Source organism: Symphodus melops (genome assembly GCF_947650265.1).
Source record: "Symphodus melops genome assembly, chromosome: 18".
Taxonomy (NCBI): Eukaryota; Metazoa; Chordata; class Actinopteri; order Labriformes; family Labridae; genus Symphodus; species Symphodus melops.
This window is the reverse complement of record NC_136708.1, coordinates 9,052,047-9,077,755: the sequence shown is the minus strand read 5'-3', so window position 1 is coordinate 9,077,755 and position 25,709 is coordinate 9,052,047. Positions and strand designations below refer to the sequence as shown.

The 25,709-nt window shown below is 42.1% G+C and overlaps 1 protein-coding gene across 2 annotated transcripts in view; it reads left to right on the top strand.

Moving 5' to 3' along the window:
* The window catches only part of csmd2 (CUB and Sushi multiple domains 2), a 226,631-nt gene that overhangs the window by 99,359 nt on the left and 101,563 nt on the right, over positions 1–25,709 (top strand). For both annotated transcript variants that reach the window (XM_079368716.1, XM_079368717.1), the window contains 8 exons: positions 4,828–4,940; positions 8,758–8,835; positions 10,977–11,064; positions 12,085–12,209; positions 16,024–16,145; positions 18,260–18,363; positions 20,112–20,224; positions 24,129–24,311. In XM_079368716.1, the coding sequence (XP_079224842.1) occupies positions 4,828–4,940; positions 8,758–8,835; positions 10,977–11,064; positions 12,085–12,209; positions 16,024–16,145; positions 18,260–18,363; positions 20,112–20,224; positions 24,129–24,311 (926 nt within the window). The remainder of the gene's footprint in view (positions 1–4,827; positions 4,941–8,757; positions 8,836–10,976; positions 11,065–12,084; positions 12,210–16,023; positions 16,146–18,259; positions 18,364–20,111; positions 20,225–24,128; positions 24,312–25,709) is intronic.

The following is a 25,709-nucleotide window of genomic DNA, read 5'->3' as shown; positions in this document are numbered from 1 at the left end:
AGAGAAATCAGCTCGCGCTTTTATCAGCACAGCAACTCTCCCAATGTCTCCCACCTTTCAACGTTGAATCTAGAGTCGAGATCCGGGAGGAAATATGTGCCTGACAACTCATCATAGGTTGTCGGAACATAGCGAAAAAAAAAAGGGAAAAAAAGTTGTAACTTCTAGATTTCTGCTGGATTTGAACGTCTCGTGTCCTGTCACTGTCTTAACCGAGAGTCAGACAGGTGTATATTTGCAGAACACTTTAATACAGGCTTAAAGAAAAGAAAGGGGGGGAGGGAAGTCAAGATGAAGGCAAGCGTGTTGTTTTTTTTTTTTTTTTTCCCTAAAAGGAAATTCCCTTCAATAAGTGTCTGCATTATATGCTTTTGGGAGGGCATAAAATAAGTTGTAGTAGGAGGAAGAAATGAATCTCTCCGAAGATTTAACAAGGCCTTCTGATGGGGGCCAGAGGTCTGAGCATGAATAATACATGATGGCAGAAGAGGAAGAGGAACAGACATGTTTTGTTTTTTTTGTTTTTTTCTGATGGGTCTGCAGGTTTGAACCTCCTCTGCAACTCCTTATTTTTCTTCTCAGGACATCAGCACAGACCCACGACCCCCCCCCCCCCCCCCCCCCCCCTCTTAATACTTTAGGTTATAAAGCCAGGTTGGTGTTTTTAGTGCCTGGGTGGTTGCTGTTTGAAGATATGAATGTTGTACAGTGTTGTGGTTTCTATGTTGTTGGGAGCTGTGTGTTTAAACCCCCCGTGTACGTCTGGGCTCAACTACATCTGAAGGTCACAGCTACAACTCTGCCAGCACTCAAATACTCCCATTCTGGGCTGAAGGGTCTTCTACACTGATTGGGTTTTTAACTCTGTGTGTGTGTGTGACAGAGAGGGAAAGAGAGAGGACCAGGTTTGAGTGTAACCACTTGCCGATGATGCGCGAGTGTCTTGGGATGTACATCTGGATGGCGCAGCCCTCGCTATAACTCCCATCCCCTCATTAACATGCTGAAAAGTTTGGCTTTAAAGTCACGGCGACCTCCGGTCTTGCTGTAGCCACCGTGGACCTGCATACAGAGCAGCGCTCTGATTGATCAGACGGAGCGGAGCTGCAAATTAACTCGGAACGTTTCTCCGTCCGGGAATCGGGGGCCGTCTCTCCACCGCCGAGCACCCACGCACGGACTCAGACGCCGGATCTCATTGAATTCATGTGCTAAGCAGTAATTTGAAGCGTTTGATCCTAATGTGGAGCTGGTCACCTCTGACACCTAAACCCCGCCCATCGCTGATTATGCACCAAGTAATTTGACACCTTGCCCCTTGAAGAAAAACCAGATGACATGAAATGGTGACTATAAAGGAGAGAAAGATCAATTTAGCCGGGAAAGGTTGCTGAATTATTTGACGACGACGACCTTTGTGCAAAATCATGAAGGGCATTTACAATTAAATGAGTGAACACATCATTATGGAAAATATCTCAGTGCTGCTGTTATGTCAATTGACTTTTGACATTTCCTTGACGTTTCCTTCAATCACAATCTGATCGTGAGATTAGCATTTTGGATTGTTTAACAATTAACTGTTCCTGATCTTTTTTTCCTTTTTTTTTCTTGTTGCTTTGTTAATGTTTTATTTGTTTTGTTTTACAATTTCCATTATTATCATTAATAGTAATATTCTGTTTTCCCCCTGTTCTTATCCCTCCCCCAACTGTAATTCCCCCACTTTCTTTACCCTATGTTATGTCTGTTCTCACTTTATGTAACTACCACCTGGTGTGTAAAATAAATAAACTGTTCCTGATCTTTTCTTAAAGTTGCTAAAATCCAATGTATATGGAAAGATCTGCAGCAGTGCAAAGTAAGTCTGCGTGTCAGTGTGTGCTTCACAGCTCAGTCCCCCTGTGTCAAGATCACCACTGGCTGCCTCCATCACCTTGGCTCGCCCCCAAACCACATTTTCTTGGACAATCATCAAAAAGTCTGACTCAGACTGAGGGGAGCTTTGGGGACTGGAAATGGAAACTGATTTAACACTGCACTCTCAAGACAATTCCGCATAAAACCGAATATGGTCAAGCCGAGACGGAGGGAGAAAGAGAGAGGGATACAACAAGGAGTGAGGTGAAGGGAAAAAAAGGAACCGTAGAAAGTTGCCTCAACACCCTTCAGGAGACCTCCATCAGCCAGCTCAGGACTTTTTTCTGTTGCTCCCCGCGGTCACTTTCATTCTTAAACTTTAATGTTTCTCAGCAAAAAAGAGAGAGAGAGAAAACAAAGTGTACACAGGAACGGGGAAAGGGAAGAGAGGTTACTTTGGGTCAACTTGATATTTCAGCTGATCTGTTCATCCCTCATCCAGTGTTGTGTAAATTCAGTGTAAAACGCCTCATTCTTAGCAAATATCCTTGAGTTCCTTATCAGTGAAGCCAGCGCGTTTGTTTGTTGTGCGTTAAATCAAAGTTGATGAATCCGAAGCGTAGCTTGAACTCGTCCCTGTGGTGAAAGAGGAGAAACTCCACGCAACTGAACGGAGCAGTTTGCGTTCACATCTCGGCTCCTGGTGTTGCATGTGCACCAAGGAGCTCCAGCCAATCGTATTCTGGGATTTGTCAGAGTGACATTTACTCCCAAGAATTTAAGCTGTCTTCTTTTTTATGAGCCAAAGGTGATTCTGGCATTCGCCCTAGTCCTCACTCGTCCTATAGTACAGCGCCGCGCAGGAGCCAAAACGACACAAAGGCCCTCTTAATGCCTCATCCTTCTCTTTCTCTGAAGTGATCACAAACCTCCCGAGGTATGCCAGCTCACGTCAGCCCTGCAACTTGTAAACGAAGGCCAGTGTCTTACTTTTAATATTCCATTAATTAGCAGCGCCACGCATGAACACACGTGAAGGAAACAAACGCAGGTCAATCAGTGACATAATGCTGTGTTTCAAACGCTCACATTCAGTCTGTAGCGTTGTTAGAAAGTCAAAGAAGAGGAAATGATGAAGGAATTTAAATAACCCGATTTTTTTGTTTTTGTTTTCCAGTGAATGGATAGGACAGTTTAAAATATCTGCATACAAACGTGAATTTCCCTCCTTTAAAAGCCCAGGTCAGTGTCTCCTCTGGCTAAAAAAAAAAAAATCATTGAGTGCACACAAAGCGACCAACACAGACACACACCTTCACGCTCACTCACCTTTTTTTTTTTTTTTATAACAGGGTTTACCCCTGACCTTTTTGGATTTGCATTTCTGCTTTGATTGTAATATAGAAGCCTCCTTTCTCTTAACCAAGGGGGTTGAGGTCGAGGTTTTGCTGACATAAGTGGGAGGAAGAGCTACGCGCCAACAAAAAGCTTTAACGAGCAGCGCACACGTAGAATTTCATCAGTTGCACATTATGTTCTCCTCTTTGCTCCATTGTTTCGCTCTTTGCTTGCAGTGCGGCTGCAGAATCACTGATGATGTCATACCCAATCTGTCTTTGTTATCGTCTCATTTCTCCGCTGTGGTTTGTCCCGCCTGCTGCCCAAAACTCTTCCTGCGTCTCTGTGTGACCCTTGAGGTGAATTGTCTTCTGAATAAATCAAAATATGAGCTCCCGCATCGTGAGGCTGTTGTCCCTCTGCAGCCGGAGCTAAATGACTATTTGAAGCAAAGCTGTTCTGTATACATCCTGAAAAATGTTTTTGTTTGTTTTTTTTGTTAATTGATCCTAAGAGAGCTTTCTGGTGCAGTCAATCATTTCCGTCTTCTGGTTGGAGCTTAAGTCTTTCGTTCCGTGGCGTTAGAAGACAAAAAAAAAAAAAAAAACGTTCCTTCAGTCAAGGACAGCAGTCCTGCAGTTCAAGCATATGTTGTACATCTTTTAATTTCCTTTCATTTATTCAATTCTTTGATTTGCATTTCCCATTTCTGCCTGTTCTATTTTGCAACGCTATTAAATAAGAGGTGGGAAGTGAAGTACCTCTGTGGTTGATGCAGCAGATGTGGAGGTGTGGGAGATGAGGTGGACATGGTGAGGAAACGTAATCACAGATGGAGATTTGAAATTCATGCACTTTTGAGTGTAAACGTGTGCGTGTGTGTGCACGTGTGTGCGTGTGTGTGCGTGTGCACTTAGTGTGTCTCAAGATAAAACTTAATGCATTCCCAAATGACTTTGGCTTTAACAACTGCTGAAGTGCCCAGTAAGCAACAGCCCCATTAGCATACAGATCAGGAGGCAATATAAGTGTTTGCAAAGTATAATTCACTTTTGCATTTTCAAAGCAATAAACCGACTGTTCTACTATTTTTTTTTCTTCCCTAAATGCCAATGCTGTTCTTTCCAGCTCTCATTTTTTTTTTATTGGATCACAGTTTGGTTAAGAGTCGTTAACATTAAACTTCCCCCTGAGTACCAGACCCTCCCTTTAATAGATCTTCGAGGGGAGTCATTTTAGCTTCCTGTATTCATGGCCACATTAATTCTGAAACATTAGCACAATTACCATAAACAAACAGGACAATCAGCGAGAAGACTGGCAGCTTCTGTCAGCCGCTATGATATATTGTCAGCCGTTGGACTTGACTTTATTGGAAGTCTGATGGATTACGTGAATGCTTTACGGTACAAAAGTGGAGCACACGAAAGCCCAGTCCTTTCCCATGCGCTACATTGATACAGATCATAAAAGATGAAAGGGAAATCCAATAGTTACATCCGATAAAGACAATGGATGCACACATGATGTGATCCTCTCGCACTCCGGGTTCATCGCGTATCGTTTCCACCTTTTTTGATGCGCTGAGATGTTAATAATCGGAGCCACTTTCCTTCTCTGTGTCCGCAGGTTCACTGGGCCCAACCTCCCCTCCCCCATCATAAGCAGCAAGAACTGGCTGCGACTGCACTTCACCTCGGACGGTAACCACAAGCTGAGAGGTTTCAGCGCCCAGTATCAAGGTAAAGAAAAAGAAAAAACAACCTTCAACTGTTTCAAATGGAATCTCACAACAGATGGAACTGTGTACCAGGTTTTAAGTCTGCGCGGAAAGACGAGCAAATAATTAGTTTTATTTATTTTATTTTACATGCTTTATTAATTGTGGTTCGCACTCTGTTATTCTGGAGTCACGCTTCACACACACACAGGCCCGAATCACACACATGCACGAGCAGGACCTGTGAACGTGCATTAATGGGGAGGTGTCAGAGTGCGGCTGCTGCCCCCTGAGCTGGTGCTGGTTTGGTGCCTTGCTCAAGGGCACCTCAGCAGTGCTTTAGCAGTGGTCTGGCACCTCTCCAGCTGCCAGAACAGCTTCCATATTTTTTGTCCGTATTGAGACCCAAGTCCCTACGGACTGATCTACTGCCGCCCCAAAATGACAATTCTCAAGGGTATTTCTTTTAAATATTTAAATACTGGACTGTCATTGTCCTTTCTCTTCTAGTGCAGATTAGTTTATAACACAAATTATTATGATGTCCCTTACATTAATGTTGAGACAGTTTAAAAACTGCACTGGCACCATGTCGAACTGTCTCACTGTTTTGGGCAGACGAGTTGTGGCCGCTTGAGAAAAACAAAAGGGGATTTTTTTTGCATGCACATTATTGTGCACAAGCACACATTTATGCACACACACACACACACACACACACACACACACACACACACACACACACACACACTCTCTCCTCTGTATATTCATTTTCCCTCCCATCACTTTCAGAGGTTTAGAGATCACCTCTGACAAGGGAAAAAAAAAGACAAGTTCCAGCACAAACAGAATCTCCAAGCGGGTCAGCTGCAGCTTTCTCCTGGATATCTCAGAGACATCGTAAGGGAGAGACGAGGGACTTCAACTCAGTAAAATAATGACTCCAGTGATGAGACGTCTGTTAATTGGATGTCGTCTTTGCTCTATTTGTTTGTTTTTCCTCTCTACTTGTTTTCATTTGTTGGGCTACAGCAGACAGCGCCCTCATTAAAACCCTAAACCTAAGAGCTACGTTTTCTACTACCACCAAGCTCATCTCCTCTTATTCTGATCAGGTTATCTAAAGGGAGCTTCTTTATTAGGGACCGAAGCACTGACCAGTGCGAAGGACCCTATTGTTTTTCAAATGATTATTTTTGTCGTTTTCTTTTTTCTTCTTCCTCTTTGGAGCCACTTTTGACGGCTTGAACATGAATGAAAACTCATCAAAATCTCCAACATCATCGGGTCTGGCGAAAAATTTGATATTCTCGTCATTTCGTAAAATTTTTTCGCAAGATGACTCAGTGGCGCCCCCTTCAAATTTTCAAAAGGGCCTCCCCATTGACGTTTTTTCGTCGTACGTGCATGAAAATTTTTATACACATTAAGCATGCGAGATCTCACATAAAATCCTCTTACACCCATAGTCAAAACCAAACAGGAAGTCCGGCATATTTTTTTTCAATGGCGAAAATTCGCGTTTCACAGTTATTTGAACGAACTCCTCCAAAAGCAATTATCCCATTGATGCAATGAGAATGTCAGTGTGTTCTCGACATGTTGAAGATCTCTCGTTGTGCTCTGCACGTTATTTCCTCAAAGGGCGTGGTCATACGGACGTTCGTCACAAACAGGAAGTAGTTTGTGACACTGCTTAATATAGCCGTAGAGTCATCAAACACAACACACATGATCCCAGTAGAAAAATTTAACTTGTCATGTTGTTTTAATAAGTAGGCGTGGCTACATGACTCAGTGGCGCCCCCTTGAAATTTTCAAAAAGGCCTCCCCATTGAGGTTTTTTTGTCCTACATACACACAATTTTTTATGCTCATTAAGCATGTCAGGAGCTACATAAAAGCCTCTGACCCCCATCGTCATAACCAAACAGGAAGTCCGCCATATTTATTTTAATGCAACAAAAATGGCTGAAATTCCTCTTTCACAGGTTAGCTATTTGAACAAACTCCTCCAACAGCGTTTATCCGATCATCGTCAACTCAGTGTCAGTGTATTCTAGACATGTTCAAGATCTCTCGTTGTGCTCCGCACGTTATTTCGTTTAAGGGCGTGGCGATGGCGTACCATCAAACATTGATGTCTCGGCGCACCCCTATTTTTCCTTTCTGAAAGGCCTCCCCATCGAGGTTTTTTTCTCTGACATGCATGACAATTTTTTTGTATGTTAATAGTGTCAGGAACTACAATAAATCCTCTTGCACACATAGTCAAAACTAAACAGGAAGTCCGCCATATTTTTGTTTAATTGCGAAAATTCTCATTTTAAAGGTTACCTATTTGAACGAACTCCTATAAAAACGTTTATCCGATTGACAAAAAGTCAGTGTTTGTGTGATCTTGACATGTTGAAGATCTCTCGTTGTGCTCTGCATGTTATTTCGTCAAAGGGCGTGGTCGTACGTACGCGTTGTTCGTCACAAACAGGAAGTAGTTTGTTACAGTGCTTAATATAGGCGTAGAGTCATCAAACATAACACACATGATCCCAGCAGAAAAATTAAACTTGTCATGTTGTTATAATAAGTGGGCGTGGCTAAATGACTCAGTGGCGCCCCCATGAAATTTGAAAAATGGCCTCCCCATAGGGGTTTCTTTGTCCTACATGGATGAAATTTTTTATGCTCATTGGGCATGTCAGGAGCTACATAAAATCCTCTTACACCCATCATCATAACCCAACAGGAAGTCCGCCATATGTTTTTTGAATGGCTGAAATTCGCGTTTGACAGGTTAGCTATTTGAACGAACTCCTCCAAAAGCGTTTATCCGATCATAGTAAACTCAGTGTCAGTCTGTTCTAGACATGTTGAAGATCTCTCGTTGTGCTCCGCATGTTATTTCGTTAAAGGGCGTGGCCATGGCGTACCATCACACTTTGATGTCTCTGTGCACTCCATTTGCTTAACCATTGATGACTGTAAGGCCTGCTACTTGGCCACGTGTCGCGGCTTCACGCCCACGGTCGCACTCTCGCGGTCACGACACACGCCGACATGCGTGGGGTGCTTCGGTCCCTTCATCACCGCTTGCGGTTTTAATTGTGACTTTTTTCCTCACATATTCAAAGCAGCCTTCTTGAAACACGACTCAGGTAGAATTCTAATGCTGCTGAAAGTGAGCAAAGAGTTCAGCATATTTGAACAAAAAAAAATAATAAACTTCCATCGTCAGGAAGCGTCAAAGTAATTAAATGAGATGAGTGTGAAGGGGTGCACAGACAATGCTGATGGTGTTTTTGAAATCGGTGAATAAATATGCATTTAGATGAGCCTCTCACTTTGCGATGATTACTTTGTTTGTGTTCCCCCCCAATTATCATAAAACTCAACAATTAAATCCTTCATATTTTTCCTTGTATATAAATAAGGATTTAGCATCGTCTATACCCTGCCTTCAAATCCTTACTTTCACATTCTATTGTGATTTCCTGCCACGTACCACACGCAAATAAACGCAGAGCAATATCAATATATTTGCGCCCTCGATTTCTTTACAAACTAATTGAAACCCGAGAACGGACCGACAGAAAGCGTTTGAAGGTTGTGGAGCATTAAAAGTTCTCTTTTATCCTCGGCGAAAGTTTGGTCTCTTTCCTCGTTTTTTTTTAGGCCGTAGACGGGCTTTTTGCTCTTCTCGTTTCACTGCTTTGTTTGGCGAGTGGGCGTGGGGTAATGACGCGTGGTGCAGTTTAAGCTGTGTCTCCGTCTCTGCTGCAGACACTCCTGCCAGTTTCATGATCACAATGCTTTTCTTGTTTGCTCTGGTTCCCTTACAGTTAAGAAGATGACAGAGCTGAAGTCCAGAGGTGTGAAGATGTTGCCCAGCAAGGACAACAACCACAAGATATCAGTGTGTAAGTAACAAAGTGTGGCTGTCGACAGGTCCTCAAACTGCAAATGAATGTCTTAGTTATTGGCAGCAGTAAACCAGTGCTAATCAAGGAGACAAGTAGATAATCAAACATGGCGTCTTCATCATAACACAGTCACAGTATTTCTTGCTTCTAACAAGTAAATGCAAATGTACTTCAGATTGAGTCACGAATAATGTCGACATGTTCACAGATGTTTGAGGTCTCATCCTGTCCCGGTGCTGTTTGAGTTCACAGTGTTGGTTACATTTTCTTTAGCTGCTGTATGAACTGAGCGTTCAGTTCCATTGGTGAATGTAAGGTGGGCGGTTTCTATATCTGTGTTGAATGAATGAAGAGGACATTATCAAACAGACTTGTGGATCATCTTAGATTTATTTAGCCATGGTCAAATAACATAACAGACAATAGCTCAGACACGCCTCATGAACCTTGCAGTTACTGGCATGCCGCTCAGAATCTCACATGCGAGTGAACCAGGACTCAGCAGTCACTGACCCAAAGTGTTCCTCTTAACAGTGTTCCTGATATTCTGATAGACAGACAGCCCACAAATACTTCACTCTATATCAGGCATGAAGAACTCATCTCCTGGACTTAAATGTCAAACATCTATGTTAAGCTAAATCTCTCAGACAACAACAGACACTTGGCGCTGGATGAAATATAACTCTGCTGCTACTGTAATAACATCTCTTACACATATATGTAGTACATCTTCACAAACCTCAAAGAATTACTTTCACATGGTTGACACAACTAAAAGATATATCCACAAATTTCATCAAGATGAATCACTGAATATGACATTGAAAAGTGAATGAAGCATCAGTGCAACAAAGAAACCACCCTGGCGCATTATTGATGCACTGGTCTTCAAAACAGTTCTGCTGTAATATCTCCCACTGCTCCAGTCAACGCCATTTCAAAGTCATTCGGAAGTTTTTATTTATCCATCCATTTATCTTTGGCCAGACAACAGGGTAATGCTGCCTGTTGTCAGAGGACTCTCAGCCTGGACTGTCGCTGGAGTTTCCATTTGTAAATGGATGGCAGTAATTGCGCTGGCTTCCTTCCTCGCCATGACCGTCTTCTTTGGCCTTGTTCTATCTCACCCGCTCGCTGAATTGTCCACTCATTATTTCCTACAGCTTTAACATTAACAGCTTAACATCCATGCGTCACCTGACTGGATTCATTAGTACAAAGAAAGAGATCTGGACGGGTTTAGAACAACCTGTTGAACAGAAAAGAGTGAATTAATGATTCTCCTGCCTCAAGGCCATTCACAGTTCATTTTATGCCCGTCTACCTCCCACTTTATCTTTCAATCCTTACGTCTCTCTTCTCTTCTGTCTTTTGCATTGCTTTAATTCTTGTTATTCTGCTTTGCCGTTATGCATTTAACAGTTTCTCTAACCACAGTATTTTGCCTCACTTTGCCGAAATGTGAATACCTGTGGACTCCAAGGAAAGGATCACATAATGAAATGCCTTTTTGAAGGAATTAGTTCTATTCTATTGTCTGCCCTTACCTCTGCTGAACATGTCAGCCTTGTTATGATGTCTTTCTTTTTTTGCTCTAAGTCGGGATCCGGGCCAATGAGCAGGTATTGCATTGCTTTACTAATGCACACCTTCAAACTTGGTCAAACAGTCTGTCCTGCTTCAGTTTTCTGACCCCTTCTGGCACTTTATCTTCCACAGTTTGGCTTGAATCAAAAATGCCACATTATGGGTTAGGATGTCCGTGGTAAGAAACACTAAGCAGACCAATTGTCAGGGTGAACTCCAGATGAGTTAAAGTCAGCGGCGTCGCCAGTAATGTGCCGAGGTGGCAGTGTCCCAACCACGAAACTCACTGACCATACATATGTTTGACCGTCACTTCTCATTTGAGCCTGATTCTTCCTCTTATCAAAGATGTCGTGTTACAACACTAATTAGCTTTTTATCATTCTCGTTGAAAACATGACAAAGACACATAGAGGCGTACCGCGTGTGTACATGTGCAGAGCTGCCTAATGTGTCTATGTCAGTTCTATTTTGTGCAACCAATGGAACATTTTCAGATTTGTATTTGGACCGACCTCTACTTTACTCTTTGTCTGTCTGTCTTTCAGTGTCTCAGATGGGTGTAGCACAGGGACACAACATGTGTCCAGACCCTGGGATCCCAGATCGGGGGAAAAGAAAAGGCTCAGACTTCAGGTAAAAAGCAAGAGAAGAATTTCTCTCATTTTCCTTTGGTACAAGAGATGATCCTATGAGCCCATTCATTTACATAACCTATATAATCAGAGCGTATGAACATGATCTCTGTAGTTTACATGTGTTAGGCTTGACTAGCTGTCAATAATGTGTGCAGTAGAAATAGTTATCGGTAATAGTGCGCTAGTGTTTAACTCTTTACTGTTAAGATGTCAAGATGTTGCCCCACTTTAATTGTTGTGTGTCATTGTTAGTTCAGTTATCCATATCACATGTAATAATTATAGCAATGTTTGTATTATTCTCCTCTTTTATAAGGTTATTTAGATATCATGTTTGATTTAGATTTCATGTTGGTTTTTTTTGTAATGATTGGAAGTCTTAAGTGTATGTCAAAATGTCTCAAAAGCCACATCATTTGAAATGTGCTTTCTTATGTTAGGTTTAATGACCTCCCAGGTAGACCATTGATGGTGTTGACTTTTATTCCAATTGAGTTTTAATCAACAGCACGCTCAGAAAGGAAGTGGGTTGGTGAGACAATAGGGTGCTGTAACACAGTCACAAGCTGCATTCAAAAAAGTGCTCTTGCAGTGAGCATACTATCCGACGGCGTATAAAGCTGCTGCTTCCGAATTAGATGGAACAATGTGTGCACTTAAATACACTTCCTACAGTTGAAGCCTCTGCACAGTCACGGCCTTTTGTCTGTGTAGCTGATGCTAGGTTAGATTGTAGGCTTGCATTCCTGTCAGAGCTCTTGTCTCTATCATTGAGTAATTCTAACACAGACAAATGGGCAACATCCGACACACACACACACACACACACACACACACACACACACACACACACACACACACAAAGCAGACCGTTTGGAAATCAAAGTCCAAAAATAAATACATCTATGTTTTTCCACTTTTTTTTTTTTTTCAGCTTGACCTCATGTGTCTCTGAGATTTCTTGCAGAAAAGGGCTGTGAATGCTAATGTGTTTTCCCTGTACGGAATTTCACTGCAGGCGAGGAGCCACAGTGCATTTCTCTTGCGATGAGGGATACGAACTGCAGGGCTCAAAGAGCATTTCGTGTCTCAGAGTGACTGACAGCTACGTAGGCTGGAGTGATGATCGGCCCATCTGCAGAGGTAAGGACCTACAGTATGTGGGCTGCCAATGTGCACACTTTGCCAGTCGTCCCAATGTGACCTCAATTTGTATTTTTCGTACCCAGATACCCTGATGTTGATGTCCTTTCTTGTGTTGCCATTTGCTGTACATCCCTGTCGTGCTTTTCTCCTTTCCTTACTTTTATTGATATGGTGTTCACTGTGATAGTGTGACTGCCCTGACTTTGACCTGCAGCCAGCACTCTTTGCTTCCTGCTGTTTGGCCATGCTGCTGTGGTGCTAACCATCAGTCACGCCTTCTTCACTTCTGACCATTTTGTGACAGGCAAGAAAAATCGGTCAGGCTGTTCTTGATAATTATGCGCTCCTCAGCTTCCGTTTTCAGCGACAGTGACATCGACGTATCTGAAGCTTCTAGATTTGCATTAGCGTCAAATTGTTCCCTCAAAGGTTCAAAGTAAAAACTGTCAAACAATGTACCCAAATATTAGAGATGAAAGACATGGTCATTATCAGCTGACTGAAATATTTCCCTGTGTAAGACTCCTTCCACAAAGTGTGAGGCAAACTCGTAAAACGTCGAACATCCTGAGGAATGCTTTTTGGTTCACAACTAAAAGAGTGCTTATTATTGGTGCTATTAAAAGAAGTCAAGACAGCTCAAGAAATACACAACTATATCAAATGCAAGTGGCTCTAAACAGTGTAAGGCTTTATGTAAGTAATGACTCGTGCTTTTCAAGCTGGCACAAACAAATACATGAGTCATTGTGTTGTTAACTTGAATCATATTTTTAACGGTGCTGCACTTTACAGAAGCAGCACCATTGTGATCAAAGAAATACTTCAACAAATCATTCTGCCTTAAAGTGTATATGTACTGTGTATTTAAATGAAGTTTGAAAAGGATGTCAAACTGAAAAGGATTCCTTTAAAACCTCTTCAGCTCATAGATAACTTGCCTTCACTATTTACGTCATGAAGTGTGTGTTTGTTTTGAAAGCTGCAGCAGGTGGCTGTGAGCAGCCAAAGTTCTCAAACGCAATCAACAAGTGCTGATGAAAAAGTTGAATTTAGCCCTGCAGCTTCATAACTTTGTTTTGGATCATTGTGCTTTTGCTGATCCTGCAGTTACATCCCGATGCTCACTAAGAAAACCCCTCTGGTCGGCTTTTTTCTCACCGTCTACAAACCACGTGACAAGAATAGTCAATGATATGCTGCTACTACTCAGTGATATTGCAATGATAAATACAAGACTGAACTGATGAAAACATCGCTCAAAAAGTTTGACACATGCAAGTAAGATTTTCAAAGTATGAGTCTCCTTTCATAACCTTAAGTAAGCAGAAACATTTGTTTTGTTAAGCCAAATCATTCTTAGTTTGGGAGTTTGATAAATTGAGAGGACAGTGTACAGAAAGTCGTGCACTTGAGCTTTTTGTTATTTACATTTACATAGACAGGTGGAGCCTTCATCCATAGCATGGAGTTGTATATGAGCCTTTTTGTTCCAGTGTCATTGTTAAAGCTTTAAATCTCTGACAGATTATTCAAATGTAATCACCTGCAGCATTTGATCCTTTTTTAAGATCACCTACAGGCCATGTCTGTTACTTCACTTGAGTTAATGCGTTCCAAGAAATTCAGCTTACTACAGACGCCCCCATTCTTTCTTTTGTCTTGGACTGATCCAATTTAACCTAAATTAAATTACAGTGCTGAGGAGAGGGAGGCATGATCTCAGAGGGATTATAGAGGTGGAGGGATTGATGGTGCTCCGTCTCTTCCAAACTACTGTCAGCTGCCAGCGCTTCAGAGAATGATTTTGCTTCTTTTTCCCTGTGTCACAAAACGCAGCGATGAAGGTCTCGTTCTGACACATTTGACTTGCATTGTTCTCTGAAGTGAAAAAGAATGAACAAAGTCATTGAGCCGTACGCCTGCAGGCTACATTCACTTGATTTCTGTTTTATGTACAGAACCACTCGAGATTGAGATAAAATCCTCAGATGTCAATGAACACCGCCCTTTAAGACTATCACATCATATTATCCTCATTTAACATTTTTGTACTGTTGCTTTTATCAGTCTGAATGAAGATAAGACATCATCCAAGATTAATCGCGGATCTGTATCCCAAATTAGCATTAGTCATCATTAAAAAGCACTATGATTAGCACAGAAAAAAAAACAAACAACAAATCCAGAACCTTTTCTCAGGCTCCACATTTCTTCTTTTGTGATATTCAAGGCTTACTTTCCTTCTTCTTCCTGCTTCCTCGTGGACTTATATTGCTCGGTGGCCTGCTGCACTTTAATATCGATGAATACGATGATCCCTGTGATGACAAAAAAAAAAATAGGAGGGATATAACTACTTTGCTGGACTTTCTCTCTGCTGTATTATTTTCACGAAGGTCACCCTCACTGTCGGCACCACTCAAATTAATGTTTATTCTTCCCTTAACTTTGCCAAAGTTCATTTTACGTTATAATAAAGGCGATTTGTTGGAAAGGGGGTGTTGCATGGAGTGGGGCTTGAACACCCGAAGGACCTCTCAGAGACGCAACTCATTAAAATCTGGGTAGCTTGTTCAGCCCCTTTAAAATACGTTTAGGTTATACCCCATGTATAAAGACATGCATACACTCACTTCACTTAAATTGCTCATTAAGAATTCAGCTTTAATTTAAAGGGGTGTTAAATGGTTTTGCCATGCAGACACCCTCGGGCCTTCATTCAAAAGTCACATTGTCCTTTAAAGCTGGGTTTGCTCGTATCAGACAGAATACCAAAGCAGAGTGCTCACTCTTTCTTCTGTTTGACTATTTCTCCCTTGATTACAAAAATAAAAGCTACACTCGGATAGTAACCAACTATGTCAATTTTTGTCAAAATACATTTCGTAAGATTTATATTTGCGAACAAAAATCTATGCTAGTATTATAAAGATAGTCAGTTTTGGACATGTGGTGAAACTGTGACTTATAAGTTTGATTTAAAGGGAGACTGTTTGACTTTTTGATCCAGTAGATGTCGACCTTGAGCGCTAGCATGAAACCAAAACAAACTGCTGTTGCTGTTTGGTGACACCTCCGCTATTTTGAAGCCTCCACTGTCCTACAGCGACACACCTCCAACCCCCTACATTCGCTGATATGAAATAGAGCGCACCACAATTTAGCAACGTTAAGTGGTGGACACAATATGTGTCCTTTGCTCTAGCTGCAACTGCCTGTGGCCGGCATTTTTTTTTTGTGTGTTAGCAGGCTAATGTTAGCGCACAAGGTCGTCCCGTTCATGTAAACACGGCACTGACAACAGCAGAGCTAGCAAGACTCATGTTTCTCGCTCATTGTGGACAGTCGTGACTCAGAGAGACAACACCGGAGGATATAATTGATTTCTGCTGTATTTATTTGTAAAATGTTGAACATTCTGCCTTTAATATTTAATGGTGCTGCTTTTTTTTAGAGGGCTTAAACTGTCAAACCAAATGTACAGTTAAACTCTAAAGGTACCGCAAACCAAACAGATGGATTTAAAGAGTTCCACTGTTGGATTTGAAAGTACTGCCCCTTGGTTAAGATTGATCATTGTTTCCAACTGAGAAGCCAAGAAACCTTAACAGGTGGAGACCTATTGAAGGGAAGTGGGAAGTTGAAGGGTGAATCCACACAACGGGCAGCCAAGCAGCATCGTGTCTTGTGCATTTAAAAAGCATCACCCGAAGATGATTGCAACTTTTTTGGTCCCAGAAATGATAAAGTGAGTTTTTTTTAAACTGTCGCTGACTAAAAATGTGCTTCTCTGTGTCTTCCCTTGTAGCCCCAATGTGCGGAGGCCAGTTGAGGGGACCGAATGGTGTCATCACTTCTCCCAACTACCCGGTCCAGTACGACAACAATGCTAACTGCACTTGGGTGATCACAGCCACCGAGACAACCAAGGTAAAAATACATTTATAACGGTATCTATAAACCCCGCAGTGCTTTTTCTTTTATTTTTTTCTTTACCAAAATAATTCTGTCTTGACAGAGAGGGACCAGTGAACTGTGCACCACTCTGCTCCATACATGTCTCATTTCTTTCCTCTTAATATTCAAGCTGTTGAACACACACCATATGACAGAAGCTCTCATAGGGACATGTGCACGATAAGGAAGATGAAACAGGTGGAAAATAACCCTGGCACTGAGCCAACAGAAAACAAAGCGAGTAGTTAAGACACCTGTGGTGAGCAAGAGGAGAGAAGAGTAGAAACAGAGAAGAAGAGTAATGGAGGGGCTTTGAGTGCATGCTCAGAGGATATCATGAAAGTGTCATAGCTGCTCAGACCATTGACTTTGGAGTTGTGTTCAAGGCCACCCAACTGCTTTTCTGCCAAACACCCTTCTCTGAAGTCAAAACTAAAACGTTTTTACAAATCTCTTTCCCACTGTTGCCCTGCCGCGAGTGAAGATGAGGCTATCTGAGGCTAAATATACAATGATTAAATCCTCCACCCTTTGCTTGCATTCCCATAAACGGACACACAAAGACACCCTTGGGTAAAGCCGGCCGGCCGGCAGCCTGCTGATCCAGACAGTGCTCGTTTGGGCTGTCTCTCGCTCCGTGTCTGGTCCAGATGAAGATGGAGTGAGGCTGTTCTTTCTGCTTAAAGATGTAATGGGCTTCTATTCCTGCCTGTACACGTAGGCCCAGCCAGAGGAGACGTTAGGTCAGACGGGATCGTGACGCAGAACTAGAAAGGGAGGTGACACAGCTCTCCGTGACCCGAAATGCAACCTGCTGACATTTTGACTAATGTGGGTTCTTGTCAGGCTATACTCCTTCATAATGTACCGCTGCAGCTGTTTTTAGATGACAATCTATTAAGATTGTATCCGTCAGCATCAGGGCCAAAGGGGGTTTCTTTTCTGAAACTACAAAATGTCAGACATGGTGTATGAGGTTGCAAACAATCTAAAAGATCTATATAGTGTTGATATTCTATTTTCTTTCTTCTGTTTAGAAACACACACACACACACACACACACACACCTACACACACACACCTACACACACACACACACACACACACACACACACACTCTGTGCCCCACCTGTTGGCTGGCAGATGGGAGATGAGTTTGCGTTATGAAACTATTTATCGAGTGATCTGACCTACTTTGCCCACACACCATCCATCTCTTCTCTTCACCTTGGCAATTTTCATTAGGCACGGGGTTTTAACATAGGACAGACTGCAATTTGCATTTATATAAGCTTTTTCATTAGGCCTGGCTCTCTCAGTCCTTTGAAAAACACTACGAATTTGGAGGAAATCATTGTAAGTCAATTTAAAAAAAAAAAAAAGGTGACAAAGCAAGTCCCCTGATGTGCTTTTTATTTATTTATTTATTTATATGTTAGTTCTCCAAATTTCTCTGCTGTTTGTCTTTCCTCATCAACACTTTGCACTAATCAGAAGCAAATTTATCGGTTTTTCAATCATTATTAAAGTCGGCTCTTGCTTCTTTCGGCTCTGTTGTACGTATTGTTTTTGGAACCTCTCCCCACCTTTCTGTTACGCTCCGACCTGCAGGATAGAAATGAGATGACAATGAATAGCTGTTTAGTTTCCCTCCATTGAGTGAAATAAAAAAAAATAAAAAAGTTTTCTGTTACCATCAGGATATTTTATTCAATGGTAGGGCGAGTGCTGTAGGCCACCTGCTGATAAGGTGATTAAAGAGAAAAAGAGAAGGTGTCATTCAGACCGTATGGCATGCGGCCATATAGTTGACTAGTGGGGAGAGAATTAGGATAGGATATAACGTCACGTCACGTATGCATACTGCACAGTAGATAACAGAAACATATTTAACTTAAACTTTACTTGAGTGTTCCCATGCTGTGGAGGGAACGGCGTCTGACATATCTCCACAATGATTGATGAGAGATTGGATAGACGGAGGGACTGAAAGTAACAGATGGAAGTGGGGGGGGGTGTCTCTCCTCTGCACCCGGAGTCCTCAAGAATTTAAGTATCTATTGTCTTATCTGCTGCATCTCGTCTAGGTGATCAAGCTGACGTTTGAGGATTTTGACCTGGAGCGAGGTTACGACACCCTGACTGTGGGAGACGGCGAGGTGGTGGGAGACCAGAAGACCATTTTCCATGTGTGAGTGACTCCTCTGACCTCCATCTTTTTTTTTTTTTTTTCACCTCTAATCTCCTCTCAGTTCTCCAGCTTTCCTGGCCTTTTAATGCTACACCGATGTCTCTTGCGGTTATTTTCTCTTTTGCTACTCGTGTTCTTTTTAATCATATTCTGTGTTTTGCTCTCTCTTTCCTTTTCAACTTTCTTCTTTTTTGGCACAAGCGCCTCTTCTTCTCCTCCTCCACTTCCTTTCAGCCAGCAGCTCTCCGCTCGCTTCCCTTTACCCTCCAGCCGTAGCCTCTCTCTTGCTCTGTTTCTCTTTCATTTCATCACCACCTGATGCAGCAGAGCATGAAAAATAGATGCCGCACCACAATGTCAATCATCCCCCGCTTTTATTTTTTTTTTTTTCCCAATGTTAAAAACGAGATCAGAGCCATGTGGCACCGCATTGCGAAGTGCATATTGATGCCCCCTAATGGAGTTTGCGCTCGCAGATGCTCCATAACAATTCACAGGATGTTGTTATTAATTGTGTTGAGATTTACCATCTTAATAAAGTTTTTATCGATGCATTTTTTTTTTACGCCAGGCTGCCTCGTCTGGGTGGGAGAGGAGGTGTGAGATAAACGAGGGAGAGGTTTGTGGAGGAGGGTTCTGTTGATGAGGATAATATCACTTGAATATATACACTGGCAACATTCACTCTCTGAGAACAGGCAAAGATATCCACTGGACTCAGCTCAGCCCTTATAGACTTTATTTATGATATAAAAGCTGATTCTGTCGTTGATATCGGGCGAGCTCTTTCACACAAACAAACTGAAACTATTTAGGATCCGAGAATTTACTGCAGCTATCGGCTCCGTTTAACTTTACACCGTATTTGTGTGAGTCGGCGGTGCAGGCAAGCATGAGCAGCGAATAGAGAATTACTGTTTGCTTTACTTTAAGGCCGGGTGCACGTAACCCCGCTGCCGTACAGCCATTAATAAGATGGTAAACGGGGTAGTAGATCCTTTCTCCTCTGACAGGATGGCGATTAGCAGAACGCCACGGCTTCTGACCCGACACACAAACGTGTGAGGCTGGATGTTAGCTGTCCATCATTCGTACCACAGGTCTGCGTCAGTAGATGTCAAATGATGTCACCTGAGCACTGGCTTGCTTTTTTTTTTTTTTTTTTTAAAGGTTGACTTTAAGAAGTTACCAGAAGGCTGCAGAAACAGACCCTACATATCCAGACAGACCTTCTTTTATTTTTTTTCTCCCACCAGCCTCAATGTGCTGTCACTAAAATTAGACCCCTTAATCATTTACTCTGCAGCTACACACTTCCTAATTAGAGCTGGGTGGAATTACTATTCAAATAGGATTAAATTACTTCTATGGCATTGACTGATCTTGCCTTCATTTTCCACTTTCTTGTCTCCAACTGTTTTGAATTAGAGGGAGAGAATAAAAAAAAAAAAAAAAGCTTCATAGACTCAGATTGCCTGAAACAGCTTTAGTGTTCTCTTTGATGAGACAAGTCAGATAGTTTATACATACATAATATAAAACTTTGGTTGTTGTTTTGCTGCTCGCATTAACGTTTTTTTTTTTTTTTAATGATGCTCTGAAAGCCTTGAGCTGCCGAAGTGATCCTGAATTGACTGCAAAAAGCCGATCTGTGCTGCACAGTGAACGCACCTTCCAGTCGTTCTGTCTGGAGCTGAAACAAAGAGGGTACTCAAGACAGTCCATTTGTGTTTTTTCTGTTCTTTCAGCCTGTCTGGAACCAGCACTCCAGACCTCGTGGTCAGCACCAGTCACCAGATGTGGCTCAACTTCAAAACAGATGACACCAGTGGCTCCCTGGGCTTCAAGGTGTCCTATGAAGGTGAGTGGAATGGGATGTGCTGACTTGTGAAAAGTGGCTTTTTTCTTTTTCCCACCACCACACATGATTTCATTATTTACCTGAGTGCATTGTGACTCACTGCTCATGACTATTATCTCAGACTCAAATAGAACATATTTACGTTACGTGACTAAGACGTTGCTCTTTCTGGGTCAAAGATGCAGCATCTGTCTCTTAAAGACTTTAATGATGATGCTTAACACAGGTCTTAAAAAAAAGCTCACAATGTGCTTGTTACCTCGTTAGCTCTCTCTGCTGCATGGCTTACAAAGACCATACTGTACTATTACCAAGTTAAGGCAAGCCCTAATTTGTACGTTTCATCATACCATATAAAAATGATGCATTTAAATGAACTTTAACTGCTAATAGAGGAGTTGTTTCTGTGAATAAATTTGGTTGAGAATAATTAATCCAGATGTAGCAGAGTGTATCACTCAATTCATCCATGGAAATATTTTACCAGTTCTTTTAACATAGCTCTGCATGTATCCAAGAACCTGTGCTGGATGAGTATGTATGTCGGAGCTTGTGAACCGTTTTGAGCCTGCTGCAGCGACGGCGTGAACATTCAAGCGTATCCCGTTTGCCCTCCCACATCCACACTGAGTCGTCTCCCCGGCCCACACACTGTTATTTTTTCATCAGTAAAAAAAATAACAGAGAAAGTGGAGCAACATTCTGAACCAAAGTGTAATTAAAACAATGAGTTGTAGTTAATGACGGGGAAGAAGAAGAAACGCTTGGAACCACTTCACCTTCCAAAGAGGAGCAGCCAAAATCTCATTTGCATTCTCAATGACTTGTTTTTTTGGGGGGGTTTTTTAAGCCCGATCATCAAGTGCAGTTGCAAACAGAGTCATACCAGCACCGCACATTTGAGTGTGGGATGCAAACACTCGGATGTGGCCTCGATCTTTCCACATGTATTACAACACTGGGAAACGAAATTGGTGCAAATGCATATGTGAAGGCCTGAACCAATAACACATTATTACAGTTGACTTTCACTGAGAATCATCATTTAGGGATTGAAGAGAACTGGAACGTACTGATTTAGATATGCTCACACTTCAAGTATTTTCCAACTGCACACTCCACATGTTACTGTATTGACCAGTTAACGGTGTTTATAATGAACCATTGGCAGATCTGATCATTTTGAGTGCCCTTTGTAGTCCCCTTGAATGAGTTTCCTCACTGGGGTTTAATACAGTTTTCCATTCTAGGTACCGTACACGCTTTCTTACCCCGCCTCGGTCCCCATGAACACCACTCTGAACTCGTAGAAGTCCCTCCGTCGTTCGGGGCCCTGGGAGACAGCAGTGTAGTTGATGACAGTAATGGGAGTCTGAGTCCCATTATGATGCTTGGATTACTCCGGAAACGTCAAACAGACAGGGACAACAAATATGCTATTACATCTCTTCCCTTATTCATGAGAATCGAATGCAGTTTCACCCACTGCTGCCAGCTCCGTCAGACACAACATACATCCACGAACATGTTTGAAAACCGAGAAACACAGTAAACACATGTTTCATACATAAACACACACAAAAGCAGACACGCACACTCTCTTTAAAGCGTCCTTATTTACTGTTCATATTCCCTGAAGTTCTTATGGTAGTGACTCTAGAGGCAGTTGTGATATAACAACATGTACAAAGGAGTGCTTGTACTGTATGACAGTGTGTTTTTTTTTTTTACATTTGCACAGTCATGGAAGAATATCTGAGTCAGCTTTATAGCTGATCTTCCAGATGCCGGATTACATGTGTTTATATTTATTTTCCCAAATTCCCTCTCAGGCTCAGCTCAAATGTGTCTTTGAGCATTCCCTCCTTTTTAAGGTGACTTTCATGTAAGATCAATGAGTCGTCTTGCGAATGAGGCTGCCTCGGGACAGCCATACATCCAAACAGCAGTGAGCTCTAAATATGTGTTCTAAATGATGATCATCATTAGGACCGAGTATGGATTTATACCCAGCATCACCCCTGGTGCGGTTTAAAATCGTATTAGGCCCTGCCATCATTTCCTGGATGGATGAGCTTATTCGCTCCCTGTGTTCCCCCATCCGGATGCCTCAGCATTCCCATCTGCAATCTGCAACCTCAGAGAAGTAGGGAGAGGAATGAGTGAGGGAGTGAGAGATGCATAAATCTTTCAATAATGGAATTGGCTTGTGTTTTAAGAAAGACGGCGTGTGTGTGTGTGTGTGTGTGTGTGTGTGTGTGTGTGTGTGTGTGTGCGCCATGTAGGCCTTACGTCAGCATCTAAACGGAAGTGGGAATGTTTGTTTACACTGGGGAGGTAGAAGGAGAGAGAGACAGATGAGGGGAGAGTTTTGCAGCATTAATGAGCAACATTTGAAAGGCTATTGACACAATAGAGCCGACTTTGTTGCAAACATCATTATAATCAAAATAAATGCATGACAAGAAATATAAAACATTTTTGATTTTGCTGTAAAAGTCTAAAAACTAATAACGCTTGCCAGCTCGTTTCTGAGTCATTGATTAGATCCGTTCAGCCTCAGCTCAGGCGCAGAGGAAGAAAGTCTTTTGGGTAAAATTACAGCAAAACCAGGAACTGTTAAAGACGGGGTTGGACTGATTTTGAAAGTAGCATCCTCACCTTTCTCTGTATTCACCCACCCCCTCCCCTCTGTGCTCCCTCAAAAGTCCCGCCCCTCACTTACATGCACTAGCGCCATTGGTCCAGCAGGGAGATTTCAGCTCATGCTTTGAGTGTAGGCTCGTGCATGCAAAGATTAGAGAGGCTTGATTGGTTTATAAAACGTGGTCGAGTGCCGACATTGGTCAAAGAGCACACACATTATTAATTTCTGTCAGACTCAGGACATTAAGACAGTTTCAACCAAAAATTTAAAAAGTGTATCCAGATAAAATTTCCTACCCTGCCTTTCAAGTAAAAACCAGTCGAACAGCTGAGCTCTGAGCAGCAGTGCTCTCAGGTCAGTTGCCTAACATGTTATGTTCTTTGGGCATCATAAGGGAGAAATGTTGAAGCAGAATCAATGGTATCAGATTAAAATCTGAACTGTAAATCCAAACACCTCATGCATTGGTTCAGCTAGCACTTGAACAATTATTAAGTAGAGCTGTTGACAGGTTGTCTCAGAAACACAAAATAAATGGAAATGAAAAAAACAAAAAAACAAAAAAACTGAATTTTGCACAAGAGTACACTTTAGAAATGGAAATCATCATCACCTCATTACTGACGACACTCAATGGAAAACTATTCTTACCTAATTATTGTGTTTTAAACAGCTAAGCAAAACACATTAGACCGTTCAATGCACTAAAAGAGGCCGTGGTCCTTTCATAAATTGGAGGGAATAAAGCATCCGTCTCTTTCTCATGGGCATGTGTTGAAAAGTTCTGGCAATATTGTGTTGATAAATGACGGCTGCAAAACATGAATGGGACCAAAGGAACAAAAACCCTTTTTTTATTTATTTATTTATTTATTTTTTATGAAGTGTATCTTCAATAAGTTATTTCTTATGTAGCTGTATCACGCCAATATCTGCTGAAGACTGAAGCATAACCTTGGGTTTCAATGTCTTTTTCTTTTTGAAAAGACCTCCTACCTTCTCTACCGTGTTTCAGGACACACATGATGGTTATCTAAGATAGTAAAAGTAACGTTCTCTGTAGGAGAGGGAAGTCACATGCTTTACTTTTTTCTCAATAAAAGATCAACATTTGAAATAACATCACTTCAGTGATTCCAGGTCAAATAAGAAAATCCTTATCTGTAAAACCTGCATTTATAATTGTCTGAGTTCCATTATTTTATCAGTTTCACATGATGAATGATCCATGTCCTTTGTATATTTTTCCTTGTCCAGAAATTGACCAAGGCAGCTGTGGAGATCCTGGAACCCCAGCTTATGGCAAACGAGAGGGGACAGGATTCCGCCACGGCGACAAACTCTACTTTGAGTGTCTGCCTGCCTTCGAGCTGGTGGGGAAGAAGAACATCACCTGCCAGAAGAACAACCAGTGGTCAGCTAAGAAACCCAGCTGTGTTTGTAAGTTCTGCACGAGTACAACACTACTCATGTCGGTGCATAAATAAACACGTTTGTGCAAACGAGCGCAGGGAGGTCCGCACATTAAACGGGTAGATTATCCCTGCAGCCTGTGGAGGCTGTGGATTTCCAAAACAATAGGAGTGCTTATTAGTTAATGAATGTCGCGAAAGACAAATACAGAGAGTTGGAGGTTGAGGGGGAAATGAGAAGAGAGCTGACTATGCAGGTAATGTCCACTGTTATTGATGAAAGAGTGGACAAAAGCTGCACTATCAAGATAAAAAATCATTGTGCTGAATGACAAAGCCGGTTCCCTGGCACAGGAGTCAATTCAGCCTCACATCCCTGGGAACGTGGTTTCTTTACTCTCCATAAAAAAAAAGTAACACTTCATCATCACAGTAGGACATCAAACCAGTTCAACGTTATATCTTTTAGGAAGCACAAGCTGTTGTGAATAATTTTCACCAGCTTTGGTGCAAATGAAATTAAAAAAAAAAGCAACACATCTCCCAGTAAGTAAATGGTGTTGCACTCTCCATATGCATCCTCACTGATTCTTGTTCCGTTAGTGTACTTCTCACAACTGGTAGCATAATGAGGAAGCTGCAGCCCAGTCAAGCTGCAGAGATAGTCCAGCTTCTTCAGCATGGTGCAGTCTCCTGAGGAGGAGAGGGAGGTGTTGCCAGGAGAGTGGCAGTTAAACCAGCCGAGCAAGACAACCCCCGAAGCAGGACCCATATGTGCTCCTTCTGTGTGAGTAGGAACAGGAGGAGCACTCCCTGACCTCCAGCAGGCAACTGGTGTTCATGCTTCTTTTGAGCAATCAGGGAAAAAAAAAAAACCTCAATGAGGGCGGCATGAGGAGGTCATCCAGCGAGAATCTGTGCTTAAAGCCGAGACACCATGAGATTGCCATTCGCCAGAGAACACCTCAATTACCAGATCTGCCGTTGGCGTCTTGTTCTCTTCCCACGAGAGCAGGTTAAAACTGCACACAGGTGACAGGTGCGAAAGAGTCAGAGCCGCCATGTTGAGGATCGTCCCAAAGCTCTTACAGTGAACGGAGGAGAGAGGATCGAGGAGAGAGGAGGCAGATCCGAGGAGCGATGACCGAGGAGACACGAGAGCTGACACAAGGCCATACACATTACTGAGTCACATTAAAGTTACTTTTTCTTTTCCTCTAAACTTTTTTACAAGTATTTGTCCTAATTCTGTTTTTTTTTTTTTTAATGATTCTTCTTCTTCTTCTTCTTCTTCTTATTATTATTATTATTTATTAACAATAACACGTGACATTGCCATCGAAATCACATGTTACATACATTTTACTTTTTCTCCCACACACCTGCCCCTCAGTAACCTCCCACCCCATCAACACATTCCTGCAAA